The 22,614-nt window shown below is 36.8% G+C and overlaps 1 protein-coding gene across 14 annotated transcripts in view; it reads left to right on the forward strand.

Annotated features, from left to right (window-relative positions):
* Positions 1-22,614, forward strand: part of efcab11 (EF-hand calcium binding domain 11) — a 109,278-nt gene that overhangs the window by 19,977 nt on the left and 66,687 nt on the right. For all 14 annotated transcript variants that reach the window (XR_012392718.1, XR_012392721.1, XR_012392720.1 and 11 more), the window contains 1 exon segment: positions 6,946-7,036. Coding sequence is in view for 6 of the 14 variants with exons in the window: in NM_001017812.1 (NP_001017812.1) it covers positions 6,946-7,036 (91 nt within the window). In the remaining 8 variants the exon portion in view is untranslated.

The raw sequence follows: 22,614 nt of genomic DNA on the forward strand, positions 1-22,614 counted from the left end.
AGGTATGCCCAAGAGCATCTCTGAATGCACAACATGTCCAACATTGTGGTGGATGGATTACAGTAGCAGAAGACCACACTGGGTGCCACTCCTGTCAGATAGGAACAGGAAACTGAGGCTACGATTCGCACAGGCTCACCAAAATTGGACAACAGAAGATTGGAAAAACGTTGCCTGGTCTAAGTCTCGATTTCTGCTGCGACATTCGGATGTTAGGGTCAGAATTTGGCGTCAACAACATTAAAGCATGGATCCATCTGGCCTTGTATTAACGGTTCAGGCTGGTGGTGTTGACACGCTGGGCCCATTAGTACCAATTTTGCATTGTTGCTGATAATTAAGTATTGTTGCTGACCATGTCCATCGCTTCATGACCACAGTGTACCCAACTTCTAATGGCTACTTCCAGCAGTAAAACGCTCCATGTCAGAGCGTAAATGATCTCAGACTGGTTTCTTGAACATAACAATGAGTTCACTGTACTCAAATGGCCTCCACTGTCACCAGACTTCAATAATAGAGCACCTTTGGAATGTGGTGGAATGGGAGATTCGCATCATGGATGTGCAGCTGACAAATCTGCAACTTCATGATACAATCATGTCAAAATGGTCCAAAATCTCTGAGGAATATTTCCAATACCTTGTTGAATCTATGCCACGAAGGATTAAAACAGTTCTGAAAACAAAAAGGGGTCTAACCCTGCACTAGTAAGGTGTACCTAATAAAGGGGCCAGTGCGTATGTTAACATTATATTAACACATCTGTTTATATCTTTCAAAACAACTAACCACAGAGATCAGACATGAGATCAGAAAAATATCAATCTGTAACTTTTTTTAGATTTTAAATGAGGAATATTCGTTATGGATGTGACCAAAAAAGTTAGCGAGTTTACTGTATACAAAATAAATAATGCTAATGAAAAGGATGAGTTGCTCTCTTTAGAACAAAAGATTATTGATTTTATTTTGTGAGACATTTTTGCATTTATGAGGAAAACGCTTTGTTATTGATGACATCTCTCTGTTATGGATGTGACAGATGTGAAATTGGCACTTGTGACTTTGTAAATCAAATATAAAAATTTGAAAACAGTCATTTTTGAACATTTTTAAAGTACTGTAAAATGCTTGCTTACTTAAAAATGTAGAAATGGTTTCACTATTTTGGTGAAAACTAAATAGTTTTTAATGGCAAGGTTGACATTTGCATGGAACTGCTCTGCTGCTTTGCATCAAATTTAGATGAAAAAAATTGGCTTTTGGCTTTTTTTATTTATTTATTTATTTTTTTTTATTTGAAGCAGTTGAACACACACAGCTGCAAACTGAAGGACAACTGTCAAGCAGGTGTTCACCAGCACAAGCTTACATGCTATAGCAAAGTGTCTTAATAATTTCAACAGTTCCCCAATTGATCGTCTGTGTTCCTCTGCCAGCTAAGCTTAAACCCTCTGTCCTGGCTTTCTCATGCCTGATGTGCCTGTCAACTTGCCAACGGAGGCAAGTCCTCTCCTATCTGCGGCTGAACAGTTTGCGCTGGATGAGATGTTTGACTGTTTCATCTGCGCCGTCACCCCCGTCCTCATCTTCAATGGGGACGCGCTGGAAGCTAAAGCGCGCTGAAGTGCGTCGCTCCCATTCAGAGCTGAAGTGGCAGCCTGCCCGGTGACGGAGCACGCTTGCTGCAGTTGGAAACCCTCCCGTTCTCACCCGGTGTGAAAGTGAGCTGTGCTCCCTGCCGATCGCTGCTCATGCTTCAGCATCAAATCCATTTGATTTCTTTAGCGTTCATCAATAAGCCATGCTATTATGCATCTTATTGCAATACTCGAGTATATGAACCGATTCTCACTGCTAACTGGTTGCTTATTAACATGCAAGCTTATTTTATTGAAGTGTCTTTTGCTTTTAATGTTTTAGAAGGCTTTTTTTATGAATGAACACATTAAAAAAGCATATTTAGTACAATTTTGGCAAATTTTAAAAATTTTTATGCTTTATTGATGTACAATGTCCACTCTTTTGCTGCTTGCTCAAACTACTTACTTAAAATGAGCTGAATTAACACAATTATTGAGTTCAGATCTATTATATTGAAAATATATTAAAATGTCTGTTTATATCTTCCAAAACAACTAACCACACGGGATGAGACAAATATCAATGTTAGCTTTTTTTTTTTTTTTTAAATAAGTAAACATCTTGTTATGGGATTTATTTTGCTGCTTGTTCAAACTACTTATTTAAAATGAGCTCTTTCAACACAATTATTAAAGTTCAGATCTCATTTTTTTGGGGGGGGACAACTTAATTTTTATGTGCAATCCATTATAATCTGTAAAAACAATTGGCTATTGTAAGGAACCCAGCATGTAATGTAATACTGCACAACAGTTTTATGTATTGGTAATAATCTGTGTTGTTTTTTTATTTTTGCCATGAAGATTGTCAATGAAGCAGACATGGCATTAAATAATATTATATGACTTTATGATACTTTTTAATATGCCTATTTTACACATGTAGGCTGTTCATTAGTGCTTATACAGGAAATTATGCATGGTGACAATATTCTAATCTACATCAATTATTAGCTGTTATCATTTTAAGCCACACTAAAAAATGCAGGGTTCCACGCAATTCATTCATGTTGTCCAAACACAAATCGATTAAGTTAACACTTAACAAATTAATTTTTTTATTAAATTTGTCCAAATGAATTATCAAGAGTGGTCTTGTTTCAGCTCATTTTAAATTAATTTAAATAAGTATAAAAAAAATGTGTATATGTGTGTGTGTGTGTATATATATATATATATATATATATATATATATATATATATATATAATTGTAAGTGTATTAGTAAGCAGCAAATTAGGAGTTTGAGGCAAAATCATAGGCAGAGTCAGACAGAATTTGTAGAATTTAGTAAAAAAAAAAATGGAATGTACTAGAAATTTGGAATTTTGAGATATATGTATTTATCAGGGGTCATTCACACACGCACTCTTAAGCAGGTCGCACACCAGAAGCGCCGCACAGCGCCACGCAGCGCCATGTATTTTAGAATTCTAAACATAGGTTTCTATCAGGGTACACACACCGGCGCCACAAGTCGGCGGCTGTCGGCAGCGCCCAGCGACGGCTCAGGACGCACTTCATTTTTCAGCCGCGCCACAGAGCGCCATCTGATTAGTTTCATGTTAAATATCATTCGAATGTGCGCGTCTGGTGTGTGATACCTTAAACTGTCATGTACGCGCCGTGTCGCGGCGCCGAGCGGCGCTTCTGGTGTGCGACCTGCTTTATACTATGTCATCCATATATGTCATCGTGATCTTTATATGAGATTAGACTATCACGACAGCTTTAGTTATTCCAGTTGTTTTATTTTTATGTTATTATAACGATCTAATGTGGCAATCAGATCGTAACTATATTGCGCATTTGCACAGTGGCCATATTCATCTACGTAAAAACACCAAAAACAACATCAACATTACAACAGACACTGTAAAAAGGTCATTCCCAGCCCCTAGTCATCGAGTGTCAGAACATTGTGGAACTGCTATTACAGGAGTTAATATTAGGGATTTTAGATGGCAAATTTTAGCTTTTTTTTATTTAAAAAAAAAGCATGATGGTAAAACATAAATGCAGTTATGAATAGATTAAAACATATGCTTGTTTGTTGTAAAAATTTGTAATAATGCCAAACAAATACAAATTTGTGGACCTCCTTACTTCAGTATGCAGCTATCCTGCCCCTGTGGCTGTAGTATTCTGGGAAGTTTTCTTACTCCTTGGTTTCGAGTGTGCTCCTGAAAAACCTCAGTCTACAGGGCTGTCTAGTCCTTTCCCTTAGCTCAACACCTTCAAGCTAAAGACAATTGGGAAACCCTTATTTCTTCATGTGAACGCACAAAATGAGGGTGAAGGGGTAGAGTTGGAATTGGTTCTAAGTGTCTTTTTTTCTAATAGCACTTCAAACATGTACATATGACATATTTTGTAGTTTTGCCTGTGATTTCCGCAGGTGTCCAGATCTCATCTCTGTTGTCATGGCTGTGGAGGGCAGTGTTCGGTTATGGTTAGTGAGCTGGTGTTGTCGGGTCTGGCGTGTTGACATGCATGTCACAGTGCTCCTCGACTCCCCCCACCCCCCCCCCCCCCCCCCCCCCCCCCATAATCCCCCCGCTCAGTGCGCCGCTGTGCCTCTCATCAATTCAGCAGACACGCTAAACAGATTCTACTCTCAGCTCTGACTTTGGATGCGAGCGCTCTAAACTTCCTCAGGGGAGCCATTTCCTGCAAATCAAAGTTGTGCGTGCCAGCCGCTGAGAAGACACAACAAGCTGTTCCTCAGAGCTCACAGGAAGAGGCTCCTGGAGACACTCTGAGATCTCAGCTGGTCTTACTACTTCTCGATCTCACAATTTCAGCCAAACTAACTGTGAGAGGACTTCAGGCTCAGGTGTACTTCATTTTCGGTGTTATATTCTGTTTTTTGCACAGTGATGGGTGCACTAAACTCGTGGTTCCCAAACTTTTCAGCCTGCGACCCCCAACATAACAATGCCAATGAGTCGTGACCCCCAGTATCCCTGAGGTGGTTATAAATCTATAAACCTTGCATACAACATCACATACAAGTCTAATTCAAGTTTAATTTTGGTGAACACCACTAATAGGACATCCTCCAAGTTCATTTGTGGCCTGTATTTATTTTTAATGTATGCGAGTGCGTAAAGGTGTCAAGTTTAACCTGGTGCTATAAAATATCCTGCATCTGATGCTATTGATGTCTTTAATATAATGTAATCGCCCCGGGGGTCACAAAAAAATCGAAAGGCCGACGGCTTTTTTATATACATGTTGTTTTTTAGTGTCACTACTATCAAAACATTTTTTTTCTTCTGCAGGTTATGGATATAACTGGTTATGTCTAATAGTTTAATAAAATGAATTAAGTTCAAACTCACCAAGCGTGGCAACTCCCATCTCATTGTACGCTTGTGTGTTTGGATTGAAATTAATAAAGTTCACCCTAAAATAATAATTATTATTATTATTTTTACCCTCATGCTGTTCCAATCACCTAAGATGTTTGTTCATCTTCATTACGCAATTTGAGATATTTTAGATTAAATCCAGGAGCTCTCTTTCCCTTTATAGACAGCAATAGTTCCAAGACCAGCGTTTACAATGTGCAATACAAAGCTTGCATGTTGACAGTTTTGGCAATACATTGTACTACCCGTAATAAATGTGCACCCTGACCTGTTGCAGAATCTAATATTTACAGTTTTTTAGGCATGTAAAATTGTAAAATTTAACTTTTTGACTAGGTTTGACTGTGAACGTCTCGCTGTGAACGACTGTGAACGCCATTGCTGTGTATGGAGGTTAAGGGAGCTCTCAGATTTTTAATAAAATAACTGTGGTGAGCAATTAGTAACAGAATTGTCATTTTTTTGGGTGAACTAACCCTTTGTGTATTCTAGTCATCAGTGCCTTTTAAGATCCGAGGTCACTGACACAAGTCTACAAGCACACACTTCTCTGCATACTTACACTAATACGTTTTAGTTTTAAAATGGCTTTTTAGAATAAAAACAATCCACATCCACACTGAAATTTCACCTAGTGTTTCTGAAAAGTTCTCTGTCCACACTATACCGTCAAATCACATGTAATGTTACCATGCACACTCTGGCACGCGCTGCAGCGTATGCACACGTCTGAGCTCTAGGCAGTCAGCGGGTGCTTTGAGCACACCTCCCGGGTGAGCGCAGCGCAGGTCAGACAGTTAATCAAGGTACTTCTGCTGGATTTCATCTCGCTATAGTTGTTAAACGTGTTATTTAATTAATCTTGTGTAAATGTAATGGTCTTTTGAATCTAATACTTGTTCTTAGGTAACGTGTTTTGGAGTACAAAGATAAGTTAACAATTTATGTAACCGCATACACTGATTCTGCAGATTTGACTAATTACTTATTTTCTATATTGTATAAACTTATTGTACGTTATACTTTTATAATGGCCATTATTGATTATTAAAACTGATATTCTGCAAAAGAGACGGGGTATGTATTTTTTGAAGAAAATGAAAGATGGCAGTTGTTAAAGGCTCTGTTTTGATATAAATATGGATATAGTGAATATGACAGTTATATAAATAAGTAACTATTTGACACCTCATTTGTAGCATCTGGTGCATTGTTGATATCAAAATGAAAATAGGTATTTCCTTATATCATGTTTTTTATATCATTAAGATATGAAATAAAGTAGACAGGTTTGTACGAATGTTATTATAAAGTACACTGTTTTTAGTTTGTTTTCCTTATCAAACTTGCAAAGTCTGAACTTAAGGATGCGAGTCTGAACTATGTGCACTTTATATTGAGGAAAAAGCCCCCAGAAAGTGCAAATGTCTGCAGCCACTCCTCTGTTTTTAGATGTCTCCATTTCGCCCTATCCACACTGACATGGAGCAGCAGCATTTTAAAACCAAAACGGACTCTTCAGCATTTCCAAAATGCTCCGTTTTTGGGTCTCGAAAACTCTGGGGTTGTGTGCATGGAAGGCGTAACAGTTGCAAAACTTGTTTTAAAATGAATGTGTATTAGTGTAAATGGTGCTTTAACTGTTGATTAAAATATTGGCCTTAATTGTCTTTCTGGAGCTGAAATTGCACAGAACATATAGTATAGTCTCAGCTTTAGCCACAAGTCTTTTATGGGGTAGAATGAGCAGATTTTATTTCTTAAGATAACAGAAAATATTGAGAGTGTGCTTATCTTGTTCTCTTTGCTTGATCTCATGCCAGTGTGGTGCTCTAAAAAACACACCCAGCTCGCCAGCGAATGGCTTTTTGATGTTTTTAAGTATTACCCTTGTTAAATCTTGCTTTGGATTTGTACTCTTTCCAGGTCGTGGCTTCTTGAAGCTGGATGACTTCAAAAGTGCCTTCAAGCGAGTTGCCCCTCGTCTGCAGGAGAGAACAGTGCTGGAGGCTTTCCGGTAAGAGTTTGGTCACACAGCCTAGCCTTTCTGTACATGTATTATTCAGAGGGTCTTTCCATCCTCCTCCTCTCTTTCCAACGAAGATTTCAAAGTCAGATGGATGTAATTTTGCCATAAACGTGTTGAGTCAGAAAGTGATTCTTGTGCCCATGGCTCAGAGCAGGCCTCCCACCTCAATCACAGCAACAAGCTCTGCGTTGGGCTGGCGTTTGTTACTCGAACCCCTTCAGTGTGAGTGGAAGTGTTTGATACAGTCCCATGTGAAAACGGCAAAGGTCTGCAGAGCTCGGAGGCTTGCGGTGTTGAGATCTGGCTGCTCATTAGGGCGAGAACAGTTCCTTTGTGCCGTCTTCCCCGAGGAGCCCCTTTTCCACTCCCGTACTCTACAGCTGCACCACGTGTCTCATGCATCTCCTCCTCAGCATCTCTTTTAAAAATGCTCTGAACAGGTGGGATTCAGAGCCTGCGCGTGCTGTGCGTTCACACCCATTTCAAACAGTTATCACTAGACCCAGAGCTATCGCCAGATCCCAAAGCCAATATGACATTCGACAATCTCCCACTAAGATCTCTGCATTACTTTCATACCATAACGTATCTAGAGGTTTCAGCTTGTCCCTGCGTTTGCAGTTATAGTGACACATTATTATCAGCCCTCAGCTGAGTCTCGCGTTTCGCTACTCCTTTTGAAAAGGTGATGTGGATACCGTACGCAGTTCTGAGACGGGGGCAATTAATCTCTTTCATCCTTTGTTTGAAGGCTGAAGAGCTTGGAGATGCGACACATGCCTTCTTGTGTGCTTTTGTTTGTTTTTTTTGGGACAGATTTAGTGCTTTGCTTGATGTGACTCATCCTCTGCGGTTGGCCGCTGCTGCGTGTTGCAGCTACTGCTGAGAGCAGCATGGTTGTCCTGGAAGGCCGGTTATTAAACGAACAACCTCTCACACAGCACAAACCATGATCACTGACAGCGTAGATCCTGTGTCCGTCTGACCTTAAGCTTAGCTGACGTACTAGGAGTTGATAACCTCAGTGAGTCACAGTGCTGCAATGATCGCAATGACATGCCAGCTCTGCATTGGCAGAGTGACTTATGAGTGCAGGAGACATTGTGGCATTTGTTTTTTTAATTAAATGTCGCAGTTGTGTCAGAACCCAAGCGCTAAGGGCTTATGTCGTGAGAAATATTGTAGTGTGACTTTAGACATTTGATTTGCATCCAGTAAATTCGGCGTTGGCCTTGGGTCTGTAGTTGATGATTATTTTGATAAGCGACTAATATAATGATGCTATATTAATCTATTCAGTAGGCTGTTTGATAATCATATCAGGGTTCCCATGCTTCTTTTAGACATATAGATTCAAGGCCTGGGGAGTACTTAAAAACAAACATAAGCTCTTGGAAGTGCTTTATTTAACTTAACTTTAATTAAACTTGTTTATGGTTTTATTTCAGCAATTGTACTGAATTGTCAAAAACAGAATGGAAAAAGAAGACAAATGATAAATAATGCACTTTTTAATAATTTTTCAGTAACCACATTTAAAAATCAACACTCTTGAATTCAACAAATTTTATCAAAGCTCTTCAAACATGACTTTTTAAAACAGTACATTTTTGAAAATAACTCTTAACATTTTTAATAAGTTTTAATGGGCACCTATAATGAAAGTCATCTTTTGAAAGCTGTTTGGACAGAACTGTGTCCAGGTATAGTGTGTCTACAGTCATATTGGACTGATAGAAACAAAAAAAAAGTCTCTTTTTAAAAATTTCCTGTGAAGAGAGTTTGGTTTTCCTGTCCACCGAATTGATTGACAGCCGCGTATTAACATGTCTCCATAGTAACGCATATAATCATATCAACAAGACAGGATGTGCACAAAGCAACTGGGGTTAAAAGATCTGTTCATCTCACTGGGAACATCAGTCGATCAAATGTGATCAAAAATGAGTTTTAAAGTCAACACTTTTTTTTTTAAATCAGTGTATGTTTATAATGAATTACAGCAAACTTACGAGCTTTATCACCACAGCCGCATGTCAGTAAAAAGAAGACACTTCAATCCCGCTTTGTGGCCGTTAAATGAGGTTTATTTTGTACATTAACATATTGAATATCCATAAAGCTGTGCATGAAAAGTATCCTGTCACATTTGGAGTGCAAAAACAGTGAAAGGTTAAACGTGCATGCTGTGTGTGTGTCCGCTTTGTGTGCGCATGAAGTTTGTAACAACATTGTGTGCGACTCATCATTGCAGAAAGGCTTGAATTAACTCCACAATTACGTCAAATAATCCTTGTGTTTTTACTGTTGTATTTCTCATAAACGTTACGTGAGATGTGCTTTCTTCATGTCTGTCACTGTGCTGTTTATCAGACAGAGATGGAGACACACTGACAGGCACGTGGGAATGGTGGGCGGGGAGAACTAGCATTAAAGGCACAGGCAATAAAAACAGCTACAATGTGTTCAGAGCAGAAAATCCAATATTCTGAAAGGTATAGTAAATAGTCTGATGGGTGTTTTGAGCTGAAACTTTAGACACATTCTGAAAAACAAAATGAGAAAAAAGTCTTATCTTAAATCTTAAAAAAGGGGTAAAATAGGCGCCCTTTAAGTGTAAGTGAAGTGTTAAGAACAGGAGGGACTTTCCCTGTGCTACATATTCTCGGGGTATGAATTATAAAGTTACTTGATTTAAAAATTAATGTTGCTTTAAAGTCCTTGAATCTGGTGTCCATGAAAATATGAAGACTTTTAATAAATTCATTATTCTCTCAAAATCTCAAACAAAATTGATCATTTGCTCTACAGCAGGGCTATTCAATTGGTTTGTCAATGGGAGCCGGTTCATGAAAAGAATATTAGTGCATTGTACTTTTGATGACTTTTTTTTTTTTTTTTTTAAACAAACATTCAAATGTACAACAAAACAAAAAAGCACAACAAAAGCAGTACATTGCTGAAGTAGGCTTTTTTTACATTTAGACACATTCATAAGTTATTTTTTTGAACTGCATAACAATTAGGGATGCAAAAATTATAGCTTTTGGTTGTACAATTATATAATCTGAAGAATAATCCTGGTTTAACGGTTATGTATAATGTAAATTCAAGCTTTATATTAGGTAAGCTATTTAGATTAACTGTTGTTGCCATTTGCGTCCATGCATACATAATCATTTTAATAATAATTTGTCTAACATTTCTTTTTTTTACATTGCACTGAAAGACACGCACAACTCTCAGCGTGAGATGTTTTCTATTGCGTACACCCGGAAGCACACAAGTAAGTTGCTCTGCTTGTGTGTGCATATTGTCATATATTCTTACATTAGAAATAACAAACTTGCAAGCAGAAAAGACGTGATATGGGAACGGCAGCTGCTATAGTTAATCCAGTGTGCGTGCGTATTAGCCTCGGTGTACATACTTGGAACTTTAAATTAGCGCACAGTTGGCAACTTGGCCTAACTTAATTTATTTGCAGCAGTCTCGGTTTGGTTTCGTGCAACAGAAATGCGGCTTAGAAGCTTTCACGATTAATTAACTGTAACGAATTAAAGGGCAGTTAATAGTGAAATCGGCTAATCGTTGCATCCCTATTGACTCAATGCATAGTACAAAAGGCCTTTTCTACAAACACATCCAAATTTTGGCTGCTCGCACCACTCACTTATAGTGACTCGCGCTCTGCACAGCATCTGCAGCTCATGCTGTATTGAACAGATGCACGTCACTTCATAACTATAGCGGCCATTTTTCCACTAAACTAAATTTGTTTAATGTCTTGGTCACACTTTTTGGAGGGCCGTAACAAATTGCCTCGGGGGCCGGGTTCAGCCCGCAGGCTCCAATTGAATAGCCCTGCTCTACAGTAAATACCATGGTGTTGTTCCTCTACAACTTTTTTTTACAAATTAGGTCAAAACGTAACTTGGGTTACGTTTACATGATGATGTAGCCAAAAAGGTAAACATTTTTTCATTTGCATTTAAAAAATGTTTTCAAAAAATCTGTGTTCATACATCCATGAAAATGACGTATTTGGTGGTGTTACCTTGTTTAGTAAACAGTAGGAAGGTTGACGATGTGGAGTCATCTGCTTGGTAATGACGTGTAAGTAGAGTTTGCAGTGTGTAAGATGTTGTCTCTGTTGGTTTAAATGTGAAGTAAATCTACACTTAAATGTGAAGTAAATCTGAACCGTTAGCAAGCACTTGAACAACAGGAACACTACCACATACTCTGCTATTGTTGTGTTTGTTCTTGCTTGCCTTTCATTTTCACCTCTATATGCATATACTATGCACGAGCTTGACATCATTGTTTTCAAAAATTATTATTTTCAAATTTATGCATTTTCGGTCTCAAAAGCTATGGTCACTCAAACGAAAAGGCAAAAACGTTGCCCTTGTTAATGAACCCTCAGCAAACCAACAATGAATTACTTTATTTTATTTTTTTATTTATTTATTTGTTTTTTTTATTTATTTATTATTTTTTAAGTGAATAAACTGACTCGCACGTTAACCAAAATACAACATGTAATTTCTCTTCTTTTGTTTTTTAATAATTTTATTGCATATTGTTCTTTTTATTATTTGTCATATGTATTTTAATTGATTTACTTTCTGTTTCAAGTCAATATTTTTCAAATGAAAATAATTTAATCGTTTTATTACAACTTTTAGTTACCTAAAATGTGATCGACTGATCACTATTCAATAGTACTTTAAAAATGAGTTTAGAGGATTAATGATATTTTTTTGATAAATATTTTGCTGAATAATTCTATTTTTTCAAATAAAGATGGATACATTTTTTGAAAATGATTGAACATGATTGAAATGATTAACTTATACCATTTATTTCCATTAACTAATTTCTTACTCGATTCAGAGAAGCTGAAAAATTGTATGTTTTAGTTTTAATATATTTGCAGATTAATTCTAGTTGTCAACTTAGGAAAAGTTAAATTTCTTAGACAACTGCACTGAAAAAATTAGAAACAAGTAAATTTATTAAGAAGTTAGCCAATGATAGTAAATGACGTGTGTGTGTGTGTGTGTGTGTGTGTGTGTTTCAGATTAGTTGTTTAACCCTGATAAGATTCTTTTAAAGGGAAGGAATTCGTTTAATAAATCTAAAAGGCCACGTTTGACTCATTTAAATCATGTTTAAATATTTATTTATTTCCCAGTGCTGCAATGATCACAATGACATGCCATTCAACAACTCAAATATGATTTAACAAATTATTTTTTTTCTGTTAATTAACACCGACTTCTCAATTTAGCCCTGTTTGGCTAAGCCTACTGCCACTGATTCCCTGTTGCCCTCTCAGATACTGACCTTCACCAGTTGATCTGTACCTCCCACATTGAAAAGCCATGTAGATGACTTAGCAAGAGCAGAGTAGCACCTGAAACAAACAAGAAGACACTGAGCACTCTCAGAGAGTGTGTGTGTGTGTGTGTTTTGGCGTGTCGGTGTGTATGCGCTGTGGTCCCCAGCTAACGCACGTTCAAAGTCATAACCTTCACGCCGCTGTGCCATCTTGTTTTCCTCTCTCCACCTCCTCCGGTTCTCCTCCGCCCAGTCATCCTGCCACCGCTGACAGAGTGTGGCAGCAAACGGACCAAATGGAAAAAAATGGAATTCCTAGGAAGGAGTGAAGGAAGAGAGAGAGAGGGAGAGAACTCACCTTGAATGTTGTGCTTGGAGTTTATCAGCATGCCCAGGGCTGTGTTTATAAAAGATTATCACAACAAAGTGATAAGCGGGGACGTCCGCCTTTGGTGTCTCTTTGAAAGGGTGCGTGGGATGCCCCTGTGTGCGTGCATACAGTTGAAGTCTTCCATTATTAGCCCTCCTGATTTATTAGCCCCCCTGTTTTTTTCCCTATTTTCTGTTTAACGAAGAGAAGATTTTTAAACATTTCCAGACATAATAGTTTTTTTAATAACTGATTTTTTTTAATCTTTGCCATCATGACACAACATAATTTTACTAGATATTTTTTAAGATGCTATTATTCAGCTTAAAGTTCAATTTAAAGGCTTAACAACTGGCTAAAATGAGAATCAGTCTGCGCCAATAGCCTAGTAGTTAAGTGTGCCGACATATGGCACCATGATGCTCATGGCGACCTGAGTTAGATTTCCGACTCGAGGTCCTATCCCGATCCTTCCTCTCTCTGCTCCCAAAGCTTATATATATATATATATATATATATATATATATATATATATATATATATATATATATATATATATATATATAAAACAATAATATCAGGCCTATGTGTAGGTCCTCTGTTGGTTAAAATTAGAATTTGTCCTCGTTGTTAATTCACAGTAAAGGAATTGCATCACAATACAACTATTAATAATTCGGAAGTTAAATTATTATGTTTGAGACATATGCTTGCAACATAATTAGATGATTTTTTTATGGGTAAAATGAGATATTTTGTCATCAGATTAACTCTTGTATTATATTCAACATTATAGGCTAGAGTAGTTATAGTGACAGAGTTAAACATTTATTTTAATGTATCAAATGCTTGTCGTAATAACTCTAAAATACGATATGATCATTTAAATTATATGCGTGCTTTTGGTTTCACTTTAACTGCTGAGTGCGCTCGTCATGGCTGTCGTCACTTCGAGGTAAAAAAAAACATACATGCAAATGCTTCCTGCGTGGCTCCCAAATGATCATTCTGTGCAACAATCTGAACATTTACAGCTTTTATACCTGTTATTCACAGCCTATGCAGGTTCTGTTTACTAAAGTAGACCACATTAGTGGGCGTTCGCATATCCTCTCCCTAGTAAACAAACAGTGCATCAGCTCGTGTGATTTCGCAGTGGCAAATACGTCATTACATTTAGACAGAAATGATATTTTTGGGTGAATTATACCATATAAATGTAATATGTGACACTTTTAATGCCATTTGAAGGTTTCCATGTTGCTGAGCAACATATTTAAAACAAGAGAATGACAATGTGTTACTGCCTCTATGCTTCTGGACTGACCTTGAAAGAATAGTGGAAAGCTGAATTGTGTAGGGTCGAATTGAGATTGTGATCTTTTTTTCGATCAATTGTGCAGCCCCTATTAGGGATGGGTATCGTTAAAGTTTTAACTGTGATAATACTTTTTTTGATACTACTTATCGGTTTAGTACTTTAGCGGTTCCCATCTGTACCTTTTTTTTTTTTTTAAGTGTTTATTTTTTGTGAAAAAAAACAACAACTACTAATTGAACAGAATTGACAACCCTTTGTTTTATTATTATTTTTTTAATGTAAAATAAAATAAAATCAATAATTATAAAACATTTTTTTTTCTTCTGTAAAAAAATGTACAATAGTTTGAAGGAAAATTACCAGTTTTTAACCATTCTTCTAGAGAAAAATCAACATGCTTGACTTTTCTATCAGAAGTCGGGACCTTTCTTGGTTTGTGCTTCCTGCAGTTGAAAATACCTTCTTTGAGTTGCAAAATGCAGTTAAATGAGAATTTTTATGATTTTCCATTAACGCATTCAAACAAATCAGTTAACTGTTTTGGGAATTAACTGTGTTTAATACAGTTTTGGAGTTTTGCTTACAAGCTGTGTGCGCGCAAGGCTTTGTCGCTTAAAGCCTGGTTTATTCTCTATGCCAGGGGTGGCCAACCCTGTTCCTGGAGAGCCACCTTCCTGCAGATTTCAGTTGCTACCCATATCAAACACACCTGAACCATTTAATTAGGACCTGAACACCACGTGATAATTACAGGCAGGTGTGTTTGATATGAGTTGCAACTGAAATCTGCAGGAACGTGGCTCTCCAGGAACAGAGTTGGCCACCCCTGCTCTTTGCGTTCACTAGTTCACTAGAGTACACGAGGCGAATGTGGCATCATCGATGTGTTTGTGGAGGTTCGCTTTTGGAGCACACGGAATGATTTTAGCTGGTGGTGCGCATGATATTTTTTTGAGACTTGAGCAAACGGTTTAACCAGCGACGTGTTTGATTAGAGTTAAATATGAAATACTTTGAAAAGATTGAAACTGAAACGGGTACGACTGTACAGACATCTTTATGATCCGTGATCATAGAGATAACCAGATCAATAATTCTTGGCTAGAAATTGCAACAGTCATGGGAAAGGAGGAATGTTTTTGTTAAAGTTTTGAAAAACCTGAGGGATGCGTTTATTAAAGCCAAAAATGGCCATGGCAAAATTGGAGACCCAGGTACACAATTACAGAATGTTTTTCCACTATTTACAGGTTTTACACCGATGTAAATATTTAAAACAATTTATTAGTTACAAAGCTATAATTAAGGATGTAATTATTTCTTTGATAACTGGAAAGAAATATTTGAACCTATTGATTTATAGGGCTGATGCCTGATTTGACTGATGCCCTTTTTTTAGGCTTTATTGGTGATAATGTTCAGGAATAGTGGACCAATATTGCCTTTTTTAGCATAAGTATAGGACAGAAACTAGCCAGACAGTAATGTCAATTGTGGAGCAGGCTAAATCTAAAAAAAAACATCTGTATTTTTTAGTAAGTGTACTTTTTTTGCTTTAATTCTTGCCATAATAGAAAATATATTTGTAGAGCAGCCCATGTTCTGTCATTAATATTTTAATAAACTTTAATAGGTAGAACTGCCCGAGATATGAGGAAAAGCAAGTTCAAAGCATCAAAGTTTGATAAAAAAAATCTTGAGTGGTTAAAAAAATCTTAAAATCATTAAAATATTTTATAAAAATAATAAAAATAATTAGTTTAAAAATATTGAATGATATTATTGATACAACGTAGTTCCGGAAACTTTCTACTTCTCAGTTTATCCGTCTGACTTTACGGTCAGTTTCTTTTGACTGTCCCCTGTCATTTTAAAGAATATCACAACGGTGAACATGGCGAGTATAAAAGCCTCATCCATTTCTTGAGGTGCGCATGCAGTTAGCGGAGGTACGCGATGTGGCGCCAGGTGAAGGTATAAAAATACAGCTTAGCACAGTGTGTGCGCACAGCCAAGAACTGTGAAGGCTTTTATACTTAACGCTCTTGCCGGAAACACAAGCATTTTTCATGCTTCGGTCTTTTACAATTTAGCATCGATACTGATAAAGTTCAGAGTTTCGGTTCCCATCCCTAGTCCTATTTTCTTATAACAGTTTTTTTTTTATTTATTTAATTTATTTTTTTAATCTTTGCCATGATGACCGTACATAATATTTTACTAGATATGGTGAGTTTACTAGAAGGTGCAATTTTAAGGTTAAACTAGGCTAATTAGTTTAATTAGGCAAATCATTTGTTGGGAAAAAGGAATATATATATATATTTTTTCTTTTCATTAAACAATTATTTGTATTGGTCATTTAAAGGTCATATATTAACTGAAGTTTTTCTAAAGCATTTTTGCAGAAGTGGATACACGCTTTTCCAAAAGTAACTTTAGCTCTGCAGAAACTTCCAGTCAGCAGAAAGGTGTTAAAACTGAACAGAATATGTGCAGTACAGAAAAGTCTTATGCTTTTATTGTTAAGCAGAACATTCGTAGAAAAAGAGGATGTATGTATGGGTGCGACCAATGGAGGACTGCAGAATGATTGGCAAGTGATGGATTTCACTGAACTCCACCTGTTTATTGTCAGCTGTGCATAAAAGCTGAAGTCAGAAAATACAAATTGTTGTACATCTCCTGGTTGTACCCTTTGTATTGCATTTAGGAGAACAGAATTCTGTGAATCAAATTATTCATTCGCATCCAATAAATTGTTTCAGTTTTTGACATTGAAGATGTCAAATAGAGTTGATTAAATATTGCGACACTATATAATGTTTTGTTGTAAAGACGATCAAAAAAAATTGCTTAAGAGGGCTTATAATATTGACCTTAAAATGGTTTACAAGAAATAAAAACTGCTGTCATTCTAGCCGAAATAATACAAATAAGACTTTCTCCAGAAGAAAAAAAAAATATAGGAAATACTCTGAAAACTTCCCTGCGCTGTTAAACATCATTTGGGAAACATTTGAAAAAGAAAACAAAATTCAGAGGGTGGGCTTGTTGTCAGGTTTGTTCTTCTTTTATACCTTGAGATGAACCGAAGACTCCCCTTTAATTCGGTGTTTGTATTAAGATCCCTTTGCGAAGAAAAGAGCAACACCCTTTTCCTGTCCTTTTTGGCATAATTATAGCAGAACAATAGAGCGCCCTGCAGGCTTCACACCATTAGCAGACGTGCTGTTGCCTCTTTATGCGCTCGAGATTGATGGACATGTGCTGCCTCTCTGAATGAATGTTAACACCGCCATTTCTTCCCGCCGCTTGTTGCCATGGCAATGTGGTACGCAGAGCTGGTGCCATCACACCTTGAGCGCTGCCTGTGGTTGTTTTGCTTTTTTATTTCCCCCTCCTTTTTCTTCCTCCACTTCTCTGCTTTTCTCTTTTGTTGTCGCCGTTACCAGAGCAACTATCTGCCATCACCTTTCCATAAATACCTGCTGCACACACATTCTTACAGTTCTCGAGTTACAAGAATGCAGCATTTTCTCTCTCTCTCTCTCTTTCTCTCTCTCTCTCTCTCTCTCGTATTTACTTTATCGTTCTCCCCTCCATCTCTGTCATATTCTCTCTCTCTCTCGTTGAGGAATCTCAGGTTTCTTATTGTTCTATGATGTGTCTCGGCTTCATCCTCGTTGTGCTGATCAACTTGTTTTGAATAAATCTAAAGGCCGTTTTGCACTGTACATCCTTTCTTTCTCATTAAGTAGAGCGCTTATCTGCATTTGTCGACTGAATTACTGCGCTGATCACTTGGCATCGGTCTTTCTTTTGCTTGTAACTGATAGTATAAGACAAGCTGAGGTCAGAAAAATAAGGCCTTGGAGCTGGGAGTTGATAAAGGATGTTATGTTGGTTGCTAAAACAGAAATCCTTGGGTTTATTCGCCTGGAGCACAGGCATCTGAACCAACAAGTTTCTTGCGCACCTGCTTGAGAATCTGCCGTTGTTTCAACAATATTACTTTTTCAATATTTGTTTTTTAGTATATAAGGCTGGTCATCAGTGCCATATTAATAATATATTTCCAGATTTTATTCAATTTTGGATTCATAAGTTTTTTTAATTAAATTTATTTATTTATTTATTTTCATATTTCTGTTATAATTAGGGGTGTAACAGATCACGGTGGATCTGTGATTTGTACGGATCACAAATCACGGTTTGGGGAACATGTGACCTGTGGATTTACTTGTAGATTAATCCTAAATTCTATTGCTGAGAGATCACCTCTCAGGTCATTTAAATCACATGTATGGAAGCATTTAGGCTTTTCCTGTAAAATATGATGATGACGGAAGAAGTTGTGGTAGGTTATTCTGGATGTGATGGGTTTCTTACCGTACGTTCACACCGAAAGCGGCGAGAGCGTCCAAGGTCGCTCTGGCCGCCCTGGCGACAACGCTGTCTGCCTTCAGCTCCGGCGGCGAGAGTGTCAAAACTCGCTACATTGATCTCGTACTTAAAGGAGCCGTTGCAGCATTATCAGTTACATTCCTGCATAAGACATGTTTTTAGCGTGAAAATGTTGCGCACTTCTTATCAAATTCATATAACAATGGATGATCAAGTTGCATGTGGTGTGGCTTTGCTCTATTTTTCCAATATGTGTCCATATGTCTGAAATATCCTGAAGCAGCAGTACTGTTTTGTACTGTCACATCGCGTGAGATTCCCGCTTTTTAAAGATAAATTTATATAACATTAATGAACATCAGTAACTCGCCAGTAACTTATTTAATGTATGTTCCTGTAAGAAAACATTGTAAATAATTGGAAATCCGGCGACCGCAATAATCAAACCCTTGGGAACAACTGTGGTCGGAACCAAAGTTCACAGGTCTGTGTTCCCTGAACTACTATCAAGCGGTGGACGTCTTTATTCTGATTGCTTGCCGCCGAACCGCGTCATAGCTCATTACCATAAAGTTGACTTCATTTCAACTCTCCTCGACGCTCACGCCGGCGAAGACGCGCCGCGCTGCTCCTCGCCGCTTATCATCGCCTATCGCCGCCGGCTCTCATTGAAAATGAATGACTTCCGGCTACTTTGACGCTCTCGCCGCTTTCGGTGTGAACGTACGGTTAGGTTATTAAAGTTGTTTTCTTTCTCTTTACTTGTTTAGCCTGCATTTATGCATTCAGGGTAATTTGCATGATTAATCATTAAAAGATCAGGATCTCAACACCCACACAACATAAATTATAAATGATGGTGATTTACATATGTTTATTAATCCTAATCGCTGCATTCAAATTTGTGATTGAAAAACGCAAAAATCAGGAAAGAGATCCAGTCTTTTGTGTTTTGAGTTCATTATAAAGTTACAAACAGTCAAATAACACAGTATTACTGGGATAACAATTTAGATACAGTTTAGATATAACCACTGATGTTTATGGTAAAGATTAAAATCACCGTCATGTGCTCAAAAGTGGAAGTTGTTGGCAGCACTAGCATTATTTAACCAAAAGGTGCTGACAACCAGCCATCAAAAATATGCCAGTAAATAATTCTTAATTGATACTTCTAGTAAGGAAACATGAAGTTTTATGAGACTAAAAATAAATATGGGTTGTACAAATTGTTACATTTATATATTAATGTTATCAGCAACCATAGTAACAACATTGATTTTTCATAGTACTGAATATTTTATGATTTTTATTTCGTCATTTTATTTTATGAAACCAAAAGTTTCTTGCTGTAGGGTTTTTGTAATAAATGGAAAGCAAATGTCTCCTCCTCTTTTTGGCTGATCTGTAAATGGTCCGATCCATGACCAGGAAAACCATAATATGATCTGAACTGTGAGGTTTGTGATCTGTTACACTACTAGTAATAATATTGTATTTTTTTGCATACAGTTTTTTTCTCTTTGCTAGTGTTGTAAATTTAAATGGAGTAACATATTAAGATGGATTGATTTAAACTGGTAGTTTTTTTTTATTCATTTATTAAATGATCCATATCTATGGTGGCACAGTGGCTTATTGGGTTGCACTGTCACCTCACAGAAAGAAGGTTGCTCATTCGAGTCCTGGCTGGGTTAGTTGGCATTTCTCTGTGGAGTTTGCATATTCTCTTTGAGTTTGCGTGGGTTTCCTCCGGTTGCTCCAGTTTTCCCCAAATTCTAAAGACAAGCAGTTTAGGTGAATTGAATAAATTAAATTGGTCATAGTGTATGAAAACGAGAGTGTATGGGTGTTTTCAAGTTGCAGCTGGAAGGGTATCCGCTGTGTAAAACATATGCCAGAATAGTCGGCATTTTAATCCACTACAGCGACCTCTGATTTAGAAACTACGTTGAAGGAAAATTAATAAATGATTCATATCTTAAGAGTCACATGCAAGAATCAGGTGAAACTGGGTGGGCTGTGCAGCACGTTTTTGATAAACAAAAATATTTGTGGTTGAACATTTTTGGGAGAAAGTTCTAAACTTATCCATGGCATTAAAAAAATATATATTTCTAAATGTCTAAAACTTTGTATACTATATATATATATATATATATATATATATATATATATATATATATATATTCTTCCTGTTAAGGTCTTTTGCTAGCTCAAACAAGAATATGTTGATTTTCTGTTTATCACATGCAAAACTTATTGGTCATCAGTGGAAAACTATTGAAAGCCCTCCTATTATACTATGGTTTCAAGAATTCTCTCATTATTTGGCATTAGAAAAAACTAACCTATGTAGTTAAGAAAAAACTCGTAATGTTTTTCAAAATATTGAATCCTCCTGAAGTAAGCTGATACAAATATTTTGTCCATTTTACTTGTATCACGTGCTCTTCATATACTATTGTTGCGATACCTTTATATGTTATTATTTTATATGTATACAAAATTATTTTATATTTTGTTTGTTTTCTTTAGTACATGCTAAAAGTGTCTAAAAATCAAGTGTAAAATTATTTATATATATATATATATATATATATATATATATATATATATATATATATATATATATATATATATATATATAACATTTATTTATATATTTATTATACATATATATATTTATATTGATTGATTTATTTATATATTTGTAAATTAGACTAGACAGTTTTATTATTGAAAATGGTTGTTTATTAATTTATTGGCCTTACTGTATCAAAACCGCAATTTTATTTGGTATATTTGTTCACTGATAAACAGCTCTAAAGAGTTATTTGTGATTGAGCGTCGCTGTATGTTTTTAATCAACAAAGTAAAACAAAATGTTGCTTGTTTGTAAATGAGAATACATTGGTCAAGCTTTATGTGGATTGATGATCTTTATTTTTACCCAGCTTCTCCAATAAATGCTCTACCAAAATGACAATGTTGGGATTATATTACAAATTTGCTGGTTTGACTTTGAAATTGGGTAAAACAAAGAAAAACGCTTGTAGAATAATGAAACCACTTGTGCTTATCAATGGAAAATGTAATTGCATCTGTCTCAATTGCAGGAGTGATTGGCGGTTTACTCGCACTCTCCAAAAACCTTGTGCTCTCTCTGCTCTTCTGTCTTCAGAGCCTTCCTAATCTGAAATGGAGGCTAATGAAAAAGTGAATTAATTAGCATTCTTAAATTAAACTTCTCTAGGAGTTTCTTCTTATTAACCATTGAGTGCTTTTTATGTGGTTTTAAAAATATTCATGCAAATGAGCCCTCAACATGAATGCCTAGGGCCAAACAAGAGGTTATAGTGAGTGTCTTTCTTTTCAAAAGGAGTAATACTTTCATACCTACTTTTTAAAATATGCATGTCGCATTTCTGCGGTCGCCCAAACTGTAGATACTGTCCTAGGGCTGAGAAGACCATTGACATGTAACCCAGAAGAGGATCACAGCTCCTTCACAGATGTTTTTCCAAGAATGGTGAAAAGAGAGAAAAATTGGTGGCGGGGGGAGAAATGAGGAAAAACTCCTACAGATCAGTAGCAAATTAGCCCTGCCTGGTCTCAGCATGAGTGCATTTACTGCATATTGAGAGTTTGCCCTTTCCCTTTGCCACCATATCAAGGTAATTACATTTCCTTTGTAGCGCTCTGAAAGGAGGTATTGCTGGCCTGGAGTTTCACTGCCCGCCCATAGAAGCACAGAGTGCATAAATCCCTTAAAATAGCTCCTTTTTTCTCCTCTTCCTGCTGACACAATAAGCTTAATGAAGGCACAATAACGCCGCCAATTCAGCTCTGTGCTGGACTCTCCGAAAACTGCTAATGGTAAGCTGAAGAGCGGCTTTCGGAAACATTAATGTGATTTCTTTACACATACGCATGCGTTCGAATGCTCTCACGCAGCTGTTTGACAGTGCAGTGGACCTCATTTTGTGGGAGGTGGAATTGATTAATCTAATTTCAGCTAATTTCCTTGCTTATTTTGTTGAAATAATAAACTGCTGAAAAAGGGCAAAGCCTGCAGTATTTCCGTTCACACTGAGAACATCAGCCATGCACAGATGCAGA

Source organism: Danio rerio, chromosome 17, assembly GCF_049306965.1.
Source record: "Danio rerio strain Tuebingen ecotype United States chromosome 17, GRCz12tu, whole genome shotgun sequence".
In the NCBI taxonomy this organism is placed as follows: domain Eukaryota; kingdom Metazoa; phylum Chordata; class Actinopteri; order Cypriniformes; family Danionidae; genus Danio; species Danio rerio.